Source organism: Charadrius vociferus, unplaced genomic scaffold (assembly GCF_000708025.1).
Source record: "Charadrius vociferus isolate BGI_N301 unplaced genomic scaffold, ASM70802v2 scaffold108, whole genome shotgun sequence".
Taxonomy (NCBI): Eukaryota; Metazoa; Chordata; class Aves; order Charadriiformes; family Charadriidae; genus Charadrius; species Charadrius vociferus.
The window spans coordinates 598031-614600 of record NW_009649770.1 but is presented as its reverse complement, the minus strand read 5'-3'; the positions used below and the strand labels follow the sequence as shown (position 1 = coordinate 614600).

The 16570-nt window shown below is 45.6% G+C and overlaps 1 protein-coding gene across 1 annotated transcript in view; it reads left to right on the top strand.

Annotated features, from left to right (window-relative positions):
* Positions 1 to 4587: 4587 nt before the first annotated feature.
* Positions 4588 to 16570, top strand: part of RARS (arginyl-tRNA synthetase) — a gene marked incomplete at its 5' end in the record, with an annotated part of 12798 nt that continues 815 nt past the window's right edge. Inside the window, 12 exons of the mRNA XM_009890882.1 lie at positions 4588 to 4734; positions 5246 to 5434; positions 8925 to 9036; positions 10050 to 10150; positions 10638 to 10759; positions 11088 to 11208; positions 11490 to 11619; positions 11937 to 12041; positions 12960 to 13138; positions 13678 to 13787; positions 14516 to 14621; positions 15851 to 16023. Coding sequence (XP_009889184.1) covers positions 4588 to 4734; positions 5246 to 5434; positions 8925 to 9036; positions 10050 to 10150; positions 10638 to 10759; positions 11088 to 11208; positions 11490 to 11619; positions 11937 to 12041; positions 12960 to 13138; positions 13678 to 13787; positions 14516 to 14621; positions 15851 to 16023 — 1595 coding nt within the window. The remainder of the gene's footprint in view (positions 4735 to 5245; positions 5435 to 8924; positions 9037 to 10049; positions 10151 to 10637; positions 10760 to 11087; positions 11209 to 11489; positions 11620 to 11936; positions 12042 to 12959; positions 13139 to 13677; positions 13788 to 14515; positions 14622 to 15850; positions 16024 to 16570) is intronic.

Genomic DNA, 16570 nt, shown 5'->3' with positions numbered 1-16570 from the left:
GGGGGGACAGCACCGCCCCGGCGGGACCGGGCAGCCCGGAGCAGGTAGGGAAGCGCTTTTGGAGGACCTGCTGGAGGGCGGGTGTGCTAATGGCAATCCTGGCTTTCTCCAGCAGGATTACTGCAGCCATAAGGTGCTTTGGGTTGGGAAAAGAGATCGTGACAACCCCTTCCCTCTTCAGTGACTACAATAATAATAATTAAAAAATTAAATCAAGTTGCCAGGTCTGTCCTAGCCAATGACTGATATTGACAGTACAGTACAGAGGCAGCCTCGGGAAAATTTTGAATTCTATGGATTAACTTCTTGTATATTGGCACAAGAGCATGTAACTGAGAAATTCTGGCGTGTGTTTTTTTGCCTACCTTACACACGTGTTCTTAACTATTCAGTATGTCTTCTACTCACAAGTCAAAAAAACAGTAAGCACTGCCATAAAATACAGAGATAATAAATCTGGCAGCTGAATCTCTGCAAATCCTTTTTGCCTTTGTTTTTGCATTTCTCCTTTGTAGGTGCTAGGAGAGGAAGAGAATCTTGGGTATTCTGGCAAGGTGGTTCTCCCTTTGCCATCACTGCTATCTGGTCTTTAGTCTGTAAACAAACTCCATTCACTCTGAAGCAAAGTAAGAGGGACAGCATTCAGCTGTTTAACTCAAGAAGGCTGAAGGAGGCTGTGTGGAATTACTGAGCCTGAATCTACCCATCACCTTGCTCCCAGCCACGTACTCCCTAGTGCCAGCTCCAGCATGCTGTGGAGTCCTTTGTGAGCTGGCCGGCAGGATTCATTAACTCTTTGGGAAAATAACCCAACAAAGAGCAAAGAGCATGTACTGAGTTCTTGCACTGAGGCAGCTCAGCAAAGGCTTGTTGGAGTAGGAACAGAGATAAATCCATGCAGGAGGCAAGAAGGAGGGGAAGGAAGAGAGGTGCTGTGACCCCTTTGCCATGGTTTCTCAGGCCATTTTCTCTTTTTTTTTTTTTAATGTGGTGGAGAAAAACTCTATTACATTAAAGCCCAGAGGCAGAAGCTTGTGCAAGTTTAATGTTAATTCAGTGGGATCTTTGGAACATATTCTTATATGCTGCGGGAAAATGTTAGGGTGATTTTGGTCCGATTGAAAAAGCTATAGCTTTTTTGTATTCACAGGTGAGGGGAAGATTTCTAGTACTCAGCTGACCAAAGAGCCCTTGGAGATGTCAGCGTGGCTTCATGTAGTTCCCGCAGCTTATCATGAGGTGGTCATCAGGTATGACCCTTTACTGACAAGTTGTGATATGTCCAGGGCTGTGCAGGCAGAATAATCCGGAGGGGAAACATTTAAAGACTTTTCACCAGGCGAGCTCAGCAACATAGTTATGGGTGTGGGGGTCATAGAATCATGGCATATTCTCAAGTTGGAAGGGACCCATAAGAACCATCAAGTCCAACTCCCTGATACTCACAGGACTACCTGAAACTAAACGATATGACTTAAAGCATCGTCCAGATGCTCCCTGAACTCTGACAGGCTTGGTGCCATGACCACTTCCCTGGGGAGGCTGTTCCAGTGACCCACCACCTTCTCAGTGAAGACCTTTTCCTAATGTCCGATCTGAGCTTCCCCTGACGTGGCTGTATTCCATTTCCTCGTGTCCTGTCGCTGGCCACCAGAGAGAGGAGGGTCATGTGTGGTGTTCCCCTCCTGTGTGGACCATGAACCGGGATGTCCTTGTTGCCAGTTCTGGAGCTGTTAGGTGTATGCAGCTGTGCGTCTGTCCCAGCCCAGCTGTTGTGATCTTAACCCCAGCAGTTTCTGGAAAACAGTGTAATCATTGCTGAGTTTTGAATGAAAATCTTGTTTCATCATCTGTATTGGCTGTCGATGAACACAAAAAGGGAGACTTAAATGGCAGCAGCAATATTGGGATAGGCAGCTAGACCACCGTGGTGAAATCTTTTGCTTTCAGTTCATACTCACGTAACATAAAGACTGCTACTGAAACTTTCTGCAGAAGAGGAACATAAAACATGATAGGAAAATGTGCCAGTCTGGGCTGACAGTGTTGGGCTTGGTCAAATCTGAAATGGGGCCAGCCTGAGTGCCTCCTATCTGCAGGTGTCTGTGCGGTGAATTTACTATTTTGGTGCAGCTGTGGGAAAGAAGTAGATGAGACTTACTGAATGGTGCCATTGTTTTAGAGGTTTTTTACCTTCTGGCCAAATCCAAGCAATTAGGATACTAGTTGTCACCCTGTATTCATGGGGGAAGAGCTGTTTGGGCCAGATGTCTGCCCCAAGATTCCCAAAACCCCTCGTTCTGGGTTCTGGTCATGCACATGGATAAACTTTCCTCATCCTCTCTTGTTTTCTAGCAATATGGAAAGAAGCTCCAGTAAGATAGTGGTCATCTCGCCTCCTGTGAGTCTTGGGTGGGCAGCGGCATTTGTGATTATGGAGGAAAATCCAAATCAAATTTCTATTCTGAAAAGTTTGCCAATGGTCCTGAAATATCTCGGTGGCTGTAGCTTTGGGGGAATCTTCTAATGCAGGAGGAATACGTGTGAGCTGCTTGTTAGCTTCAATGTACCGTGATTTTAATTTCAAAAGCAGAATACAAATTTCTGGGTCTGGACAATGTTCTCAATGCAAAACTTTCCCAAGGGTCTGACTTGCTATCCTGTCCTGAAGCTGGAGACTTTGCTAGAGAGAAGGTAATACTGGGTGGACCCAGAATTTACAGATAATATGATACTACAAGTAGAACATATCTTTGTGCTTTTCTTAAAGCACATTCTAGGGGTGGTGGTGGGGGGGTGCGTTAATGTGTGTCACTGCTCTGATGTTCCTTTAAGTCAGTTTGTAGCAATAATGCTTACTTAAACTTACAGTGAAAAAGCTGTAATGTAATGCAATGTAATCTCTCTTGTGCTATTTTAAACTTGAAGTTCAGTCTGAATATTTTTCAAATGGGTCTGTAAGTTATATGAAATGCTACCAGGTCAGGCCAGTAAGAAAAGTCGAAAATAAAAAACATAAATATATTTTCTCTTGGTTATATGGAGGGAGGTATGCGTATGTATGTGAGAGAAAAACAGTCTGATTTTGACGGGAGGTCTGCCTTGGGTTAAAAAAAGAAGTAATAGGCTGCAAAAGGAAAAGTTGCAATGGACTATTTGAAGTGAGTTATTTTTGAGATAGAGCTCTGCTGTTCAGTGCCAAACCACAGGTTTTGATAAAGGTATTTTTGTCTCAAAGTCCTGTTCCTTCACATCTGAACCCGCGAGAAGCTGTTCTGCTGTAGCAGGGGACAGCTCGAGGCTGTAACGTGTGCTGGAAGCTGAAGCACAAATGAAGAATGACCTCAAATGTACTCATTGTGAGCTTGCTCCACAAACAGCCTAAACTTGCGATTGTTTCGGCTCAGCTTAGTGTTTTGAGCATCTGCAGTTAGTTACAGTGGCATTTGTGGGAGATGTTGTTTGGGTGGACATACAAGACCAGAGGATTTGATGGCCCAGTTTTTTCCTTAGTTAAATATTCTGGTTGTTTCAAGAGCAGCAAAGTAAATGAGTCCTTTTTGGTAACATTTGGTGTCCTATTTGACAGCAATAATAGCCTGAGCTGCCTCCTGCTGTGGGAGTTCTAGTGGAGAGAGCCTGGATGAGGCAGGGTGGGGAGTGCTCATGGCCTCTTCCCGCTGCCTCTCCCTCCGTAGTGGCATTGAGTCGCTCACATCTTCAGTAGCCTCCAGACTTCTGTTTGTGAGCCAGGTTTGTGGCTGATGGGCACAAAGCCCGTTGTGGGGGAGGACAAGAGATGGACAACAGAGATAAGGTTTCAGATGCTTGGTTTCTGTAGGTGATGGGGTGAGGAAAATTACTGCTCCTTGCAGCAGCTTCCAGCCGTTGGGCTCAGACTGCCTGTTGAAGCGTTTGCCTGTGGGAGTCTGGAGGGGCACAGGGAAGCACAGGGAATTTTATTTGGAGCATAGCGGTTCACCTGAAATTCCTGATTGCTCCTGAATGCCTTAAGTCAGTTTTAAGGGAGAAGCCACGCTGGAGGTAGGGAAGGAAACGTTGCGTGGCGAGGTGGAAGTGAGTGCAGGCTGCAGCAACAGCCCTATGAATTCCCCTGCAAAGCAGCACGCTCTGCTTCTTGGCCTTCCTGTCCCCAGCTGGCGTTTGAGCTTGCTGGGGTTGTGTGAGTGATTGTGGTTTCTTCCTCTGTGGCCTATGAGATGGGAAAACTGGCTGAAGGAGGCTCTAGGGAATTTTGAGTCAAACTGTTTGACATCTTTATTAGATTAAAAAAGCTGGAGAAAGTGCTCATTTTGGGAATATGTTTTATTGGCATGACCTGTTGTCTTTCTTGCACTTATGTCTTGATGTTAGTGCGATTATTATCTCACTGACTTTAAGAATGTTTCAGAATCCCTGTTTTTCACACAGATAGAAACCACATTTAAACATTAATTGTTTGGAATTGCTAAACTTAACATGTTACTGCTGTTACCTTTATGAGGCAAAACTAGAATCTTATCTGAGATCTTGCAGCTCCTCACCTTCTGTCCCCCCACTCCCAAGAATTACTGTGTGACAATTTAATTGGCTTTTCAGGAAAACGAGATCAAGTTGTTGACTGCAGAAATCGAGCGTCTGAAGAACTTTGGATGCTTGGGAGTCTCCCCGAGTTTGGAAGGGTTGCGAGACGAAAACGCAAAACTTAAGTATCGGTTAAATTTCCTTCAAAAGGTAAGGGAATAAAGAATCACTGCTGTAGCATGTGGTTTTGGTCTTATTAAGGCAAGGTAAATAACTGATGTCAGTTTGTTACAGCTAGTCATGTGTGACAGCGTGGTCACTCTGCGTTCTGGTGCCTTAATTGTTGGTGACACATCAGATATTTCTTGGTTCCTTAAACAGAAAACTACTTTATGGAAAATTTCAGGTTTAATAAGCCCACACCATCAAGTCTTGGCTAGTCATGTAACGGACAGCCCAGCTGAGGTCTCTACCAGGATCACTGACAAAGGTGTGAGGAGTAATGCAGCCCTGCATTCAGGGGAAGTGTTTGTGCTGGGAGCTTCAAAGGGAGAAGCAGCTTTTGAATCACGTGATTTTTATGTTGTATATATTACTCCTCTGCCTAGAGGAGTCAGCCAAATCTGTCAGCCATGCTCTGCCAGGCAGCCAAGGAAAAAAGTGGGATGTAACGGCTCCTCAGATGTTGTGAATTTAGCCTTCTGGGTTTTGTTTTTTTCAGAGCCTTCAAGAGGAAAGAAGTAAAACAGCAAAAAGCATGATTAATATCAACAGCCGTCTTCAGGAGATCTTTGGAGCTGCTATTCAGGCTGCCTACCCAGATTTAGAAAACCCTCCACTAGTAGTGACACCAAGTCAGCAGCCCAAATTTGGGGATTACCAGTGTAACAGCGCCATGGGCATAACACAGGTAAATCTGAACGATCTTGCAAAGAGATGAAAAAACAGGGATGTTGTCTGTTGGAAGCTAAGTGATAGACAACACAGTAAGAGTTGCAGTATTGGACCTGTCTCAGCCTTGTTGCAGGCCTCCCGCTGAGAATTCAGTGAGTTATCTAATGGCACTTCAGGGGAAACGTTGGCCTTCCCAGAGTAGACCTTTAAACCTCTCTTTAGATCATTAGTATGAGAGACCTACATGTGTGTCACACACAAAAACTGCTCAGTTTGTGGGATCTAAATCAAATCAGGATTTAAGTGCTGCATTGATTTACCAATGATGTGCAATTAAGTACCAATTAGTGAGCTACATGTTTGGAACCAATAACAGCAAAACAATAAATCACAATTCTGGACAGTTACAAAATGTTGGTAAACACCTACAAGCCTCTAAATGCTCCTCTGTAATGCCAGGAAAGTATGATGCCCCCACACACATTTGCACGGAGTTACGTGCACACCTCCCCTTCTCACAGGGCAGGTGGGTTACAAACACGTGCCCCATCTCCAGGAGCACGGGTTCCCCTCGTTGCACACACTGCCTGTTGGTGTGGGTGCTGCGGCTTCCTACCGCCCGCTAACGCACACGGCAGCGAGAAGCACTGCCCCGTGCGCCCGGGTGGGACGGGGTCCCTGCGTGTGCATCCCAAACTGCCGGCCACTCACGTGTCCTGATGGCACGGGTCATTGTCAGGCCATTTTCAGTTTCGTGACAAGTGCTCTTTCAGACAGATGTGAGTGTGCTATTCTGCACACGTTTTGTGCTCCTATTCTTATCTTACTGGCTATTGTTATCCAAGCTTTTGCTGAGGGTTGGCTGTGTGGGCATCCCCACATCTATGGGTGCTGTGGTCTATGTTTTCTTTTAACTGAGCAAAAGGCAGGAAACATGTTTTTCCTTGTGGTGATTTTCTGATCTTGGAGGTTTTCAGGCAACTGTAAGAACGGTTCCAGTGTAAAGGAAGGAGTGCTTTTTTTTTAACCTGGCTAGTATCAGCAGTTCTTTATGGCATTGCTGCTTTCTGGAAGATATTTGGCCAAAGAGGACCCAAACAGACTAAGAGACACTTCAGGAGTTGCTCAGTGGGCTGGGACTGTGCTGAAGTAAAACGAAGAGGTGGGGGAGAAAGAAGGTAGTGCATTCTAGCTTTGGTGCTGAAAGTGCCCAAACGTTCAATGCATTGATGCCTTTGAGTGAAGAGATTGACTCTTTGTAATTACAGATCTCTTATTTTGCAATCTCAACAGAAGCAACTTTTTTTTTTTTTTTTTAAGTGTTCTGTTGTCAGTTCACCTGTATTAATCTGTTATACTGGTAATCTTGACATTGCACTTGCACCGACACGCATAGGATTGTGCTCTCCCAGGTTGTCATCTAGAGCCACTATGTCTGTTGTCCTGCCACAATGAGTTTGACTCCTGGGCAGCATCGATACGTGCTAGCCAGCAGGCTCTTGGCCTGAAGTGCCGAGGCGGAAACAGCCCTCACAAATACGTGTCGTCTTCCCTTGGTTGCTTGGTCTCGTTAGCATATTGTGACTGGGCTGCAGCCAGAGAAGCACCCTGGGTGACTGCACTGAGACGGGCTTTCTGAGCTTTTCTATTTTTTTGACCGCTGCTTTACCCCAATTAAGTCGCGGTTGGGATTCTCGAGCAGTCCTGGCTCAGTGTCAGCGTTGTTCGCATAACTCAGTGCCTGAACGGTCCCCTTCAAGCCAGGGTTGGGTTCCTAGTACTGGGCTTGGCTGTAGAGCTTGTTCCCTGGAAAGGCACGCCGTATAAGCGGGGTCTGAGCTTGGCAGTACTCACACGTGCAGTACACTCAGGGCGTATCAGCACAGCAGAGCCAGGGCATGCAGTGTAGTCATTTCCCTCTGAGAGCAGCAGGTTATGTACTTTCTGTTGGCCTAAGTTTTAGGGACTTGACTGTGGTGCAGGTCTCCCCGTAGAGGCTTGCTCCGGCAGCATGTCCCCTGCGCAGAGCTGGAATGCCGGTCACTGCCACTGCCAGAGAAGCGGGAGGTGCCCTGACTTGGGGCACTAGTACGTGCTGGGCAGCAATCTCTCCCTGCAATGTGCCCATGTGGAAACAGCCCTCACAAGTGCATATTGTTTTCCTGGGAGCTCGTTAGTATATTAATGCCTGGGGTTTGAGCCAGGACCTCTGCTTCTCCTTAGAGTAATAGGAGTACGGTGACTGTTTCTGGAATGATTCAGATAACATGCCTGTAATCTGGTATAACGTGCCCATAATCTGTTTTTGCATTTATTTTTCCTGTAGTGTGCACTTTGAGTAGCATTAAGGGCCACAGAGGTGTTGTTTTTTTTCTTACCCATTCTAGGCCCTTACCATCTTGTAAGGATCCTGTTATGATCAACTGTATGACAGGTTAAACGGGAAGCTGAAACTTAAGTAGAAGTCACCTTTTGCAGCAGACTGCAAGTTAGCAAATACAAGTAATGAGTGTAAATTCTGAATTGACAAAGAGGTATGTGCTCTTTGTGGCCTTGATGGGAGTGAGGTGATAGATTATTTTCAAACACATCACAGTAAGAATGGAACAGCGTGTGCTCAGAAAGAAATAGTTGTAATTTTGTATGGTGTGAATGTAGTGTTTTGCAAGGGACAGGTTGGACTAGCTCAGAGAATCCTCCTAAAGGGTGTTTTTCTAAGATTTGCAAAAAGCTATGTTAGAAGATGCTTTGGGAATGGACAGAAAACTTGTAGAGTTGGACTAGATGATCTTTGAAGGTCCCTTCCAACCCAAACCGTTCTGATTCTACCATGTGAACTTGCATCGTGTTACTGGAGTTCCTCACAGTGTGCCATTTATGTCTGGAGGAGAAGGAGAGCCACTTTACCAGCAGTTTTTCTGATGCTCTTTGAAGAAAATTGGGCAGTGTTAGGATTATCTTTGATTGCTTGGGTTGTTGGATTTTATTTATTCATGTATTTATTAAGTTTCAGTCTAAGGTAAGACGGAAGGCAGTTTGCTTTGGTTGCTTTGAATCATAAATCAGCAGACTTGCTCTGAAACCACACTCAGCATCTAATGTAGGCACAGTTCAAAACTTCAATTATGAATGCTGGCAGAGCTGAGGATACCTGTGAGGCTGATGAACAGGCTGATGAAGCAATGTGGAGGACTGTGCCAGCTATGTTGATTTTTAAAGAGTTTGTCCCTTTTACTAGCTTAGAGAAACACAAATTTGCCAAACCGCTACCCTTTGATTGCCCTTAGCAGAAGGGAGTGAATGTGTTGGGTCTAGTTAGACTTCTGCTGCATAGAAAGAGCTGATCTGATCTGTAAAATTTGCTAGAGGTGTTATTCTTTGTGTGTGTCTCTCTGTTAGGAAGCTAAAGGTTCATGAGGATCTTTCAATGCCGCAATGCTTTCTGTTTCACCCTATAGAATGTTTTGGAGGATTGAATTTTGCTTGATCCTCTTGTTGTGTTTCAGATACTGCTCAAAACCAAGGAACAGAAGGTTAGCCCAAGAGAAATCGCTGAGAAAATAGCAAAAAATATTCCTGCCAATGAATGCATTGAGAAGGTTGAAATTGCTGGTCCTGGTAAGATAGTTTCATGTTACGCACTTTGTATGTTTTAAAGCTGATAAAGGGTGAATTTATACTAGATGGTGGTAGGGGAAGCTGAGTTCAGTTCAACTATTTCGTGATTTTAAACTGCAGTTGTGGCGTGCTTCTGTCTTGGTGAGCTTGATAGTGCTCAGACTTGTGCAGCAGCAGAAAATCTACCTCTGTTAGAATTGGTAAGTGTAATCCCGAGCCCTTTAATTAGCAATTTTTCCACTGATCCTTAAGGGACCAGATTTTTCCCCTTTGAATATTACTGGTGGGTATCAGGCCACAATCATGAAATCACAGCAAAAATTGATATGCCCTTCTCGCTGTTGCTTGCACCGTGCGGAGACTTTGTCCTCTCAGCACTGAAATGCTGGAGTAGCATGGAGGTTATTAATTGCTGCATCTGTTTTGTCCCTGTGACCAGGAAGAAATATAAGGGCTCATAATCCTTAGGGCTGCAGGATAAACACAGAAATCACATGGCACAGTCGTTTGAGTGCTTTGGCAGAAGCTCGTTCATTAGCTCTGCGAAGCAGGAGAAGTAAAACAGTGTCGTTCCACAAGCATTGATTATCTCAGGTGTAACTATATGTTTTAGGATATTAATTTTTAAAAAAAGAGACAAAACGGGATTTGGTTTTGCATTCTGCAAACCCTGGCAAGATTATTTATTTTCTCATAAAAATGTTTTTATAAATCCACCTTTGAATGACAGTGTGCAAATAGGAGTTATGTCAGTGGACCAGCTTGCAGAATCTAACTCCTACAGTAAAGGCTATAGAGGTGTGAAACAGACTCTTGTAATCTGGGAACAGAAATTGTCTTCGAGTGACAGCTTTTTTGTCCTATTGCTGAAAAATGTTTTTGTTTTATCAATCTAATTTCATATGCTTTTGTCCTTGATGCGAGAAAACAGAAATCCAAGGGGGAAGGAAACAAAAAGTGGCTTGAGGCGTTTCTGCAGCACCGGCACTCACTGCTGGTTTTCTTCTCTAAAGGTTTTATCAATGTCCACTTGAGAAAGGATTTTGTATCGAAGCAGCTGAGCAGTTTGTTGATGAATGGAGTTCAACCACCAGCTGTGGGCAAAAGGAAAAAGGTACGGCAGTAAGCGCATAGGCATCCTGCTCCCATGTAGATGAAACACAATGGACTGCAGGTAGCTTTGAAATTCCCCCCTGAAGTGATTTATTGAGCAGATATCCATGTCCTCTGGTTGTTACAGCGGAGTAAATGGGATATGACTGAGGGACTGGGGGCCATGGCATAGGCTGCATGTGCCTGGTGCGGTCTCTGGTGGGTGAGGGACAGGGCTCCCTGGGGACAGCGTGTTGTGCCAGTGTCGGTCTGGGAGTGATCCCTGACCCTCTGCCGGGCAGATGTAGCAGAGCCCCAGGCTGGGACCTGCTCTGGTGTCCCCATTGGGCCTTTGCTGTTGCTGTGTGCGCTGTTGGCAGCAAAGAGAGTGTGAGGGTCAGCAGAGGCAAGCCTTCCCCCCCACAACAACAAAACCCAGATTAAACGCGTGGGGTGTGGTAATGACTGCTGCCTTTTATTCATTTTTTTCCTTTGGTACGGTGTCTAAGGTGGTGGTGGATTTTTCATCCCCTAACATTGCAAAGGAGATGCACGTTGGCCACCTGCGGTCTACCATCATTGGAGAAAGTATGTGCCGACTGTTCGAATTTGCAGGTTATGATGTTTTGAGGTGAGAATCGACTTTAGGGTGGGGTGGGCTTGTTTGGCTAAATTTATGCAATACCTGTCTCTATGCTTTGGTCTGTATCGGTCTTTTTTTATAAGCACATAACAAATAATCCTTTATATATAGTAAAATTCTAAGCTGAGCAAGTGTAGCAGAGGTAGGAATCAAGATGGGCAGCAGCTTTATTGCAGTGAAATAGGGTGTGTTTGCCTGGTTTTGGTTTCTGATATGATGTGTGTTTCTTCTTTTAGAATATGTATTTTTAAAATGCATGTATTTTAAAGCGTATGTTTGAGAAATCACTGTTATTGTGCTCTTTGATTGCTTCAAGGTTAAACCATTTAGGAGATTGGGGCACCCAGTTTGGAATGCTTATTGCTCACCTGCAAGACAAATTTCCAGATTACTTAACTGTTTCTCCTCCGATTGGGGATCTCCAAGCTTTTTACAAGGTATTTGTAGGAAATAAGTATGATACTTATGTCAACATCTGAAAAGCAGACTGAGGAGCTTTACAAATTGCAGTGTAGTCTTGGAGAAACAAAAGAATTGAATCACTGTTAATTGCCACTGGTAGTGGTATCTGGTATGGAGTTGTCTGTATGGGGTGTGATTAAGGGACTTTGGATGCATGCTGCCTCTCTGTCTTTTGATATGAGTATTCTTGGAGAGCCTGTTACGAACGATTCAGGGGAGAAAGAGGTGCTTTTTCATGTGGTGTGTTTTACTATAGGAATCCAAGAGGAGGTTTGACACAGAGGAGGAATTTAAGAAACGTGCCTACCAATGTGTGGTGCTGCTGCAGAGCAAAAACCCAGACTTCATTAAAGCGTGGGAACTGATCTGTGACGTGTCGCGGAAAGGTGACTTTGCTAGATCCAGAATAATGTCTCAGCAGTAGAACAGTGTGGCTTTCCTCACCTTTATGTCTAAGTCCATCCTCTAGTTTTCTTTTGAAAATCACCGCCACACTGCTATGAGAAGCTTAAAGAAAAAAGCCGATAAAACCAAAGTACTGGGCTGTCTGTGGAGGCTTTCGGCTAAATCCTTTGTCTCCCAAGTCCTAGTCTGATGGCTTCACCAAGAGATGGAAAATGCCTTTAGGGACTTGCTGTGTCCATTGGTAAACATACGCCACTAATTCACGCTGTGTGCATTTTGTTCTGTTTCGCTCCTCAAGAGTTCCAGAAAATCTACAACTGCTTGGACATCACACTCATAGAGAGAGGAGAATCATTCTACCACGATATGATGAAAGACATTGTGAAAGAATTTGAAGATAAAGGTGAGGCTTTTTGTCTCAGAGTCAGAAATTCTGCAGCCATCAGGATGAGCGACATAAGCTCGGTCCTCTTGAGCGAGACTCGGGACTGATGTTTTTGAAGTTGCATGTTCCCCACCCTTGCTCTTTTTCTCAACCACATTTCCTGACTGGATCTTTCATGATGTTTCCTCCCAAAGAAGCATTAGCAGAGTTGATTCTTGTATGTTTCGTTCCAGAAAGCTTGAATCTTTCTTGCTGACACCAAAAGCAGTTTGTCTGTGATGTCTGTAGGCAACAGCTCACTGGATGTTATTGTATCCTTAGTCAAGGAGCAATGTATGACAGACTTCCCGGTCTTACAGTTGCGCCTGTATGGGAACTTCGTCTGAGAAATCTCTGTGAAGACAGTGGCATTTTTGGGTCATACTGACTTTGAGACTGGCAAGAAGCCAAAATGGAGCATAACAAGTCTCTGGTTTTATGTGTTTCCTATCTGGATTTGGCAGTTGTTGAATCTCATCATCTGAAGTGTTCTGACTAACCTTATCTCTGAACGACTTTGTGCTAAGTCCTCGTTGCATCTCTGTAGAGTTTCTGTTGCCTTTAATGCCATACTTTGTGATGCTGTTTTTCTGTATCTGGATGCCAGTGACAGGAGTTTTTAAATCCAATTTGGTCTCTTCTGGTAAGGCCGGATCTGTACAGATCTGCTTCCTTGTGCATAGTGTGAGTTCTGGAAGTGCAGTACAGAATGTGACTTGGTTGGCGAGGAAGTTCTCATTTAGGTTTTTTCATATTTTGAGCCATTAATTATTTGATAATGTGTGTGCATGGCCTTTTATTTCTGGTAGCATCCGGGAAGGCAATTGTTCCCGCCTGTGCTGGCCCACAAACCTCCCCATTCAATATAACACAAAATGTTTTCCATTGCTTTTCTAGGATTTGTCCAGGTCGACGATGGCCGGAAGATCGTGTTTGTCACAGGTTTCCCTGTCCCGCTGACGATCATGAAATCAGATGGAGGTTTCACATACGACACATCTGACTTAGCTGCTCTTAAACACAGGCTGTGCGAAGAGAAGGCTGATATCCTTATTTATGTTGTCGATAGCGGCCAGGTGAGTATGCCAACCTTTGCTGTCACTGCTGGTACAGATCATCAAAAAGTGTGTTAAATGACAGATGCAACAGTAACATAGGTAGAAAGCCATAGGATGCTTAGTGTGGTGTATTTAGTCTTGTCCTCATCAGTGTAATGGTGAATCTAGTTTGGTCATGGCAGTCTCCACGAAGAGCACCTAGGCCTGATGATTGATTAAGGGGAGGCTCAGTTACCACTGGAAGTGGGTGAAGCCTGCCTCAGTAGATCTGGAGTGAGAATTGTACTGCTTATACTTGGGTCTCTTCCGTACCTGAGGAAAGGCAAGGTTGTCAGCTCTGTATCTGAGCAGTGATGGGAATTTGCTGGTTGCTGCTTCTGTAAGCCAGGAAAAGTCTTTGACAGGTTTCTGAACTTTCTGAAGTGGAATTTTTCTGTGAAGATAGAAACATTTTAAGTCTCATTGTGAAAGCAGCATTGTGAACGAGATAAAGCTGGGAAGAAAACTGTACCAGGAGGAGTGGCTGAGAACCACTTGTTGGTATTTGTTCCTTGCAGTCAGTGCATTTACAAACAGTGTTTGCAGCTGGACAGATGATCGGCTGGTATGATCCCAAAGTAACCAGAGTGGCCCACGCTGCCTTCGGAGTAGTGCTGGGAGAAGACAAGTAAGTCTTTGGATGTGGTTTTTCTTTTGTATGTGCTCTGAAGAGGACGTTTGAGTGAATGCGGAAGACTTGCTCTTGTTTGTTGACAAGTATTTCTGTGGTGTGCCAAAAAAAAAAAAAAAGCACCGCATCCATGCTGTTTTTTGTAACTGTGTGACTTCATTGTGTGTCATGGTCCTTGATCCATATAGTCACTAATGCCATGGTCAGGTTCCTTCTTGGGCCTGGCTTCGGCTGCTTGGCATGTGGGGAGGGGCACTGGGAATGGTGGGTGGAAGTGCAGTGGAAGCTGATGTGAATACTGGAGGCAACAACGGTAACGGCCATGATTTCCATTACCATCTATCTGCCTCATGGTGGATGAAATGAACGTTGGGAAAAGAACCTCTGTGTCCTGGTCTGTAAGCCAGGCCCTTGTGCTCCGGAGTTGTTCTTGTGTCTCTGTGAAGGTGTGGTTAAACCGGTGCGCTCTGACGGTCACATGCTGTTGTGGACTGGGTGGTTTTGCTGTAGCTTTGTTATAAAAGTAAAGGTGATTTGCTGTGCAGGGCAGGGGTCTGGCACTGGTATTGTATCCTGACTAATGTCTGGAACTGGGACGGTTCTGACTGTTGGAGCCTTCCTGGTCACCCCTCCCGGCCATCCCATGGGTGTTCTCTGAGATTGCCATGTTTTGTGGGAGTGTTTTGCCTCTTATGCACGTGGTCATTTTGGCTGTGTGTTTTCAGGAAGAAGTTCAAAACTCGTTCAGGGGATACAGTGCGTCTTATAGATCTGCTGGAAGAAGGGTTGAAACGAGCCATGGACAAGCTGAAAGACAAGGAACGGGACAAGGTAGTTGTGACAAATTGCTTATCTTTCCTGAGAACTTCCCAGATTTGTTCATAGACTTAGCGTTTCTGCATTCTGGATGTGAACTGAGAATATGGACACTGCCAGACTGCTCAGGAAATGCTGTTTGTTGTGTACACAATCAGTGTGATTATTTGATAGCAATTTGGACAAGGTGCTGTCATGGGGAAAGAAGAGCATCCTTGAGTACATAGCAGTCAGAAAATGTAAGCTGTGGGCAGCACGCTGGCCTCTGGCTGGTACTGCAGAGCTTTTTGAGGACGGGGGAGGAGAACTGGGCCTGGCAGGGTCACTGGCCTTATAGGTACCATGAGATCTCACTGGTGTGATGGCAACAGTGGTGACTGCCCCAGGATGGAGGAGTTGGTAGCAGAATATAAAGTTTCAGTCTCAGCCTGCTGGGCTACCGGTGACTTCTGGTGATGGATGGTTGGGGATGTACAAGGGGCTTTGGCATTCAGCCTTGGAGGCTGTGGCAGAGTTTGCTGGAAGCCCTTTGGTTAGTGAGATTTCTGTCTGTCTTGGATCCTGATGGCCTGGAGAGGACTGGACAGTGTGAGACATGGAATGGAACACAACAACCAAACTCTGCCCACGCACTGTGTGAGGCGGTGGAATTGGGAAGTGCAGCTCTTTGGTGCTGTGCAGCGTAGGGTGAAAGTCAAAGGTCCCTTTTAAAACAGGAACATGAGGAAGCACAGAAAAAAACCCACCTTGAAAATCTCCCAAGGGCTCACATGGTCAGACACAAAGCGTTTTGGCATGCTGATGGGGGGCTGTTCCACCGGAGAGGGGTTTTCTGAGTGTTTGGACTGTCCAAAATGCTCTATAAGGGTAGGAGGGCCATGTGTTTGTTATGTGTACGCACAGTTTGTAAGAAGCAGGAGCACAGTATGAGCATCAAACCTGTATGGCATCATGGGGCACAGAAGTCCTGCAGGTTTTCAGTAGATGGAGTCAGCCTTAACCTGGGCAGGGCTGCAGTGCCATTTGATTGCAGGGGAAGCGAGGGGCAGATGTGGGGTTATCTGGTGTCTTGAGGTGGAGAAGTGGGTATGAGCCTTTCACTGAGTACTACGTGGGTAAAATCCCCTCAGCAGCCTGGGCTTTCCTCTTGAGCTGTGCTGAGTAGCCAAGGCTGCGTGTTGCAGTTTGTGATGCCAGCGTAGCACTCTTCCTCATGACTGTTATCTGTTTTGAAATTGCAACAGGTCCTCACAGCAGAAGAGCTGAAAGCTGCCCAGACATCGGTTGCTTTTGGATGTATTAAATACGCAGATCTCTCCCACAACAGACTAAACGATTACGTATTCTCCTTTGACAAGATGCTGGATGACCGAGGAAACACAGCTGCGTATTTGCTGTATGCCTTCACACGGATCAGGTGGGTTGAGTGTGCTGGGAGTCACCTGGGGATGATCTCTGATGCTCTCTGCAGCTTTATCGCAAAGGGAGATGTGGGAAAAGGGGTGAGTTAGTTGCATCAGTGCTGTTAGGAGTGGTTGCTAAGAGAAGCCAGCTACACTGGTGTGCACCATAGGCAAAATTTTATTTGTCAGCGGAAATGGTGTCCTCTGCTATCTGAAACAGGGTTCCTCTGTGTGACATGCATCCTGGGCGTTTAGCTAGCAGAGAGGGAACTGTGAGAGTTTCTGGTAATTCCCTTAGAGTTTTTAGGTGGTTGCAGAGGGGTGAGCCTGCATTCTAGCAGCTGCTAACCACAGGTGTCGCCGTACCCCACACAGATTTTCTGGCACCCTGAGCCCTGGTTTGCTTGGCAGCATGGGCTGTCCGTGCCGATGCATCCCTCCCCGTTGCCCTGCAGTGCCCTGTTGGATCGCTCCACTGGCAGCGCCTCCCCATGCATTCCCAGGGCTGATTGCTCTCCTGGTAACCCAGGACCAGGCAAGCGAGGAGATCAGCGGGTGGCC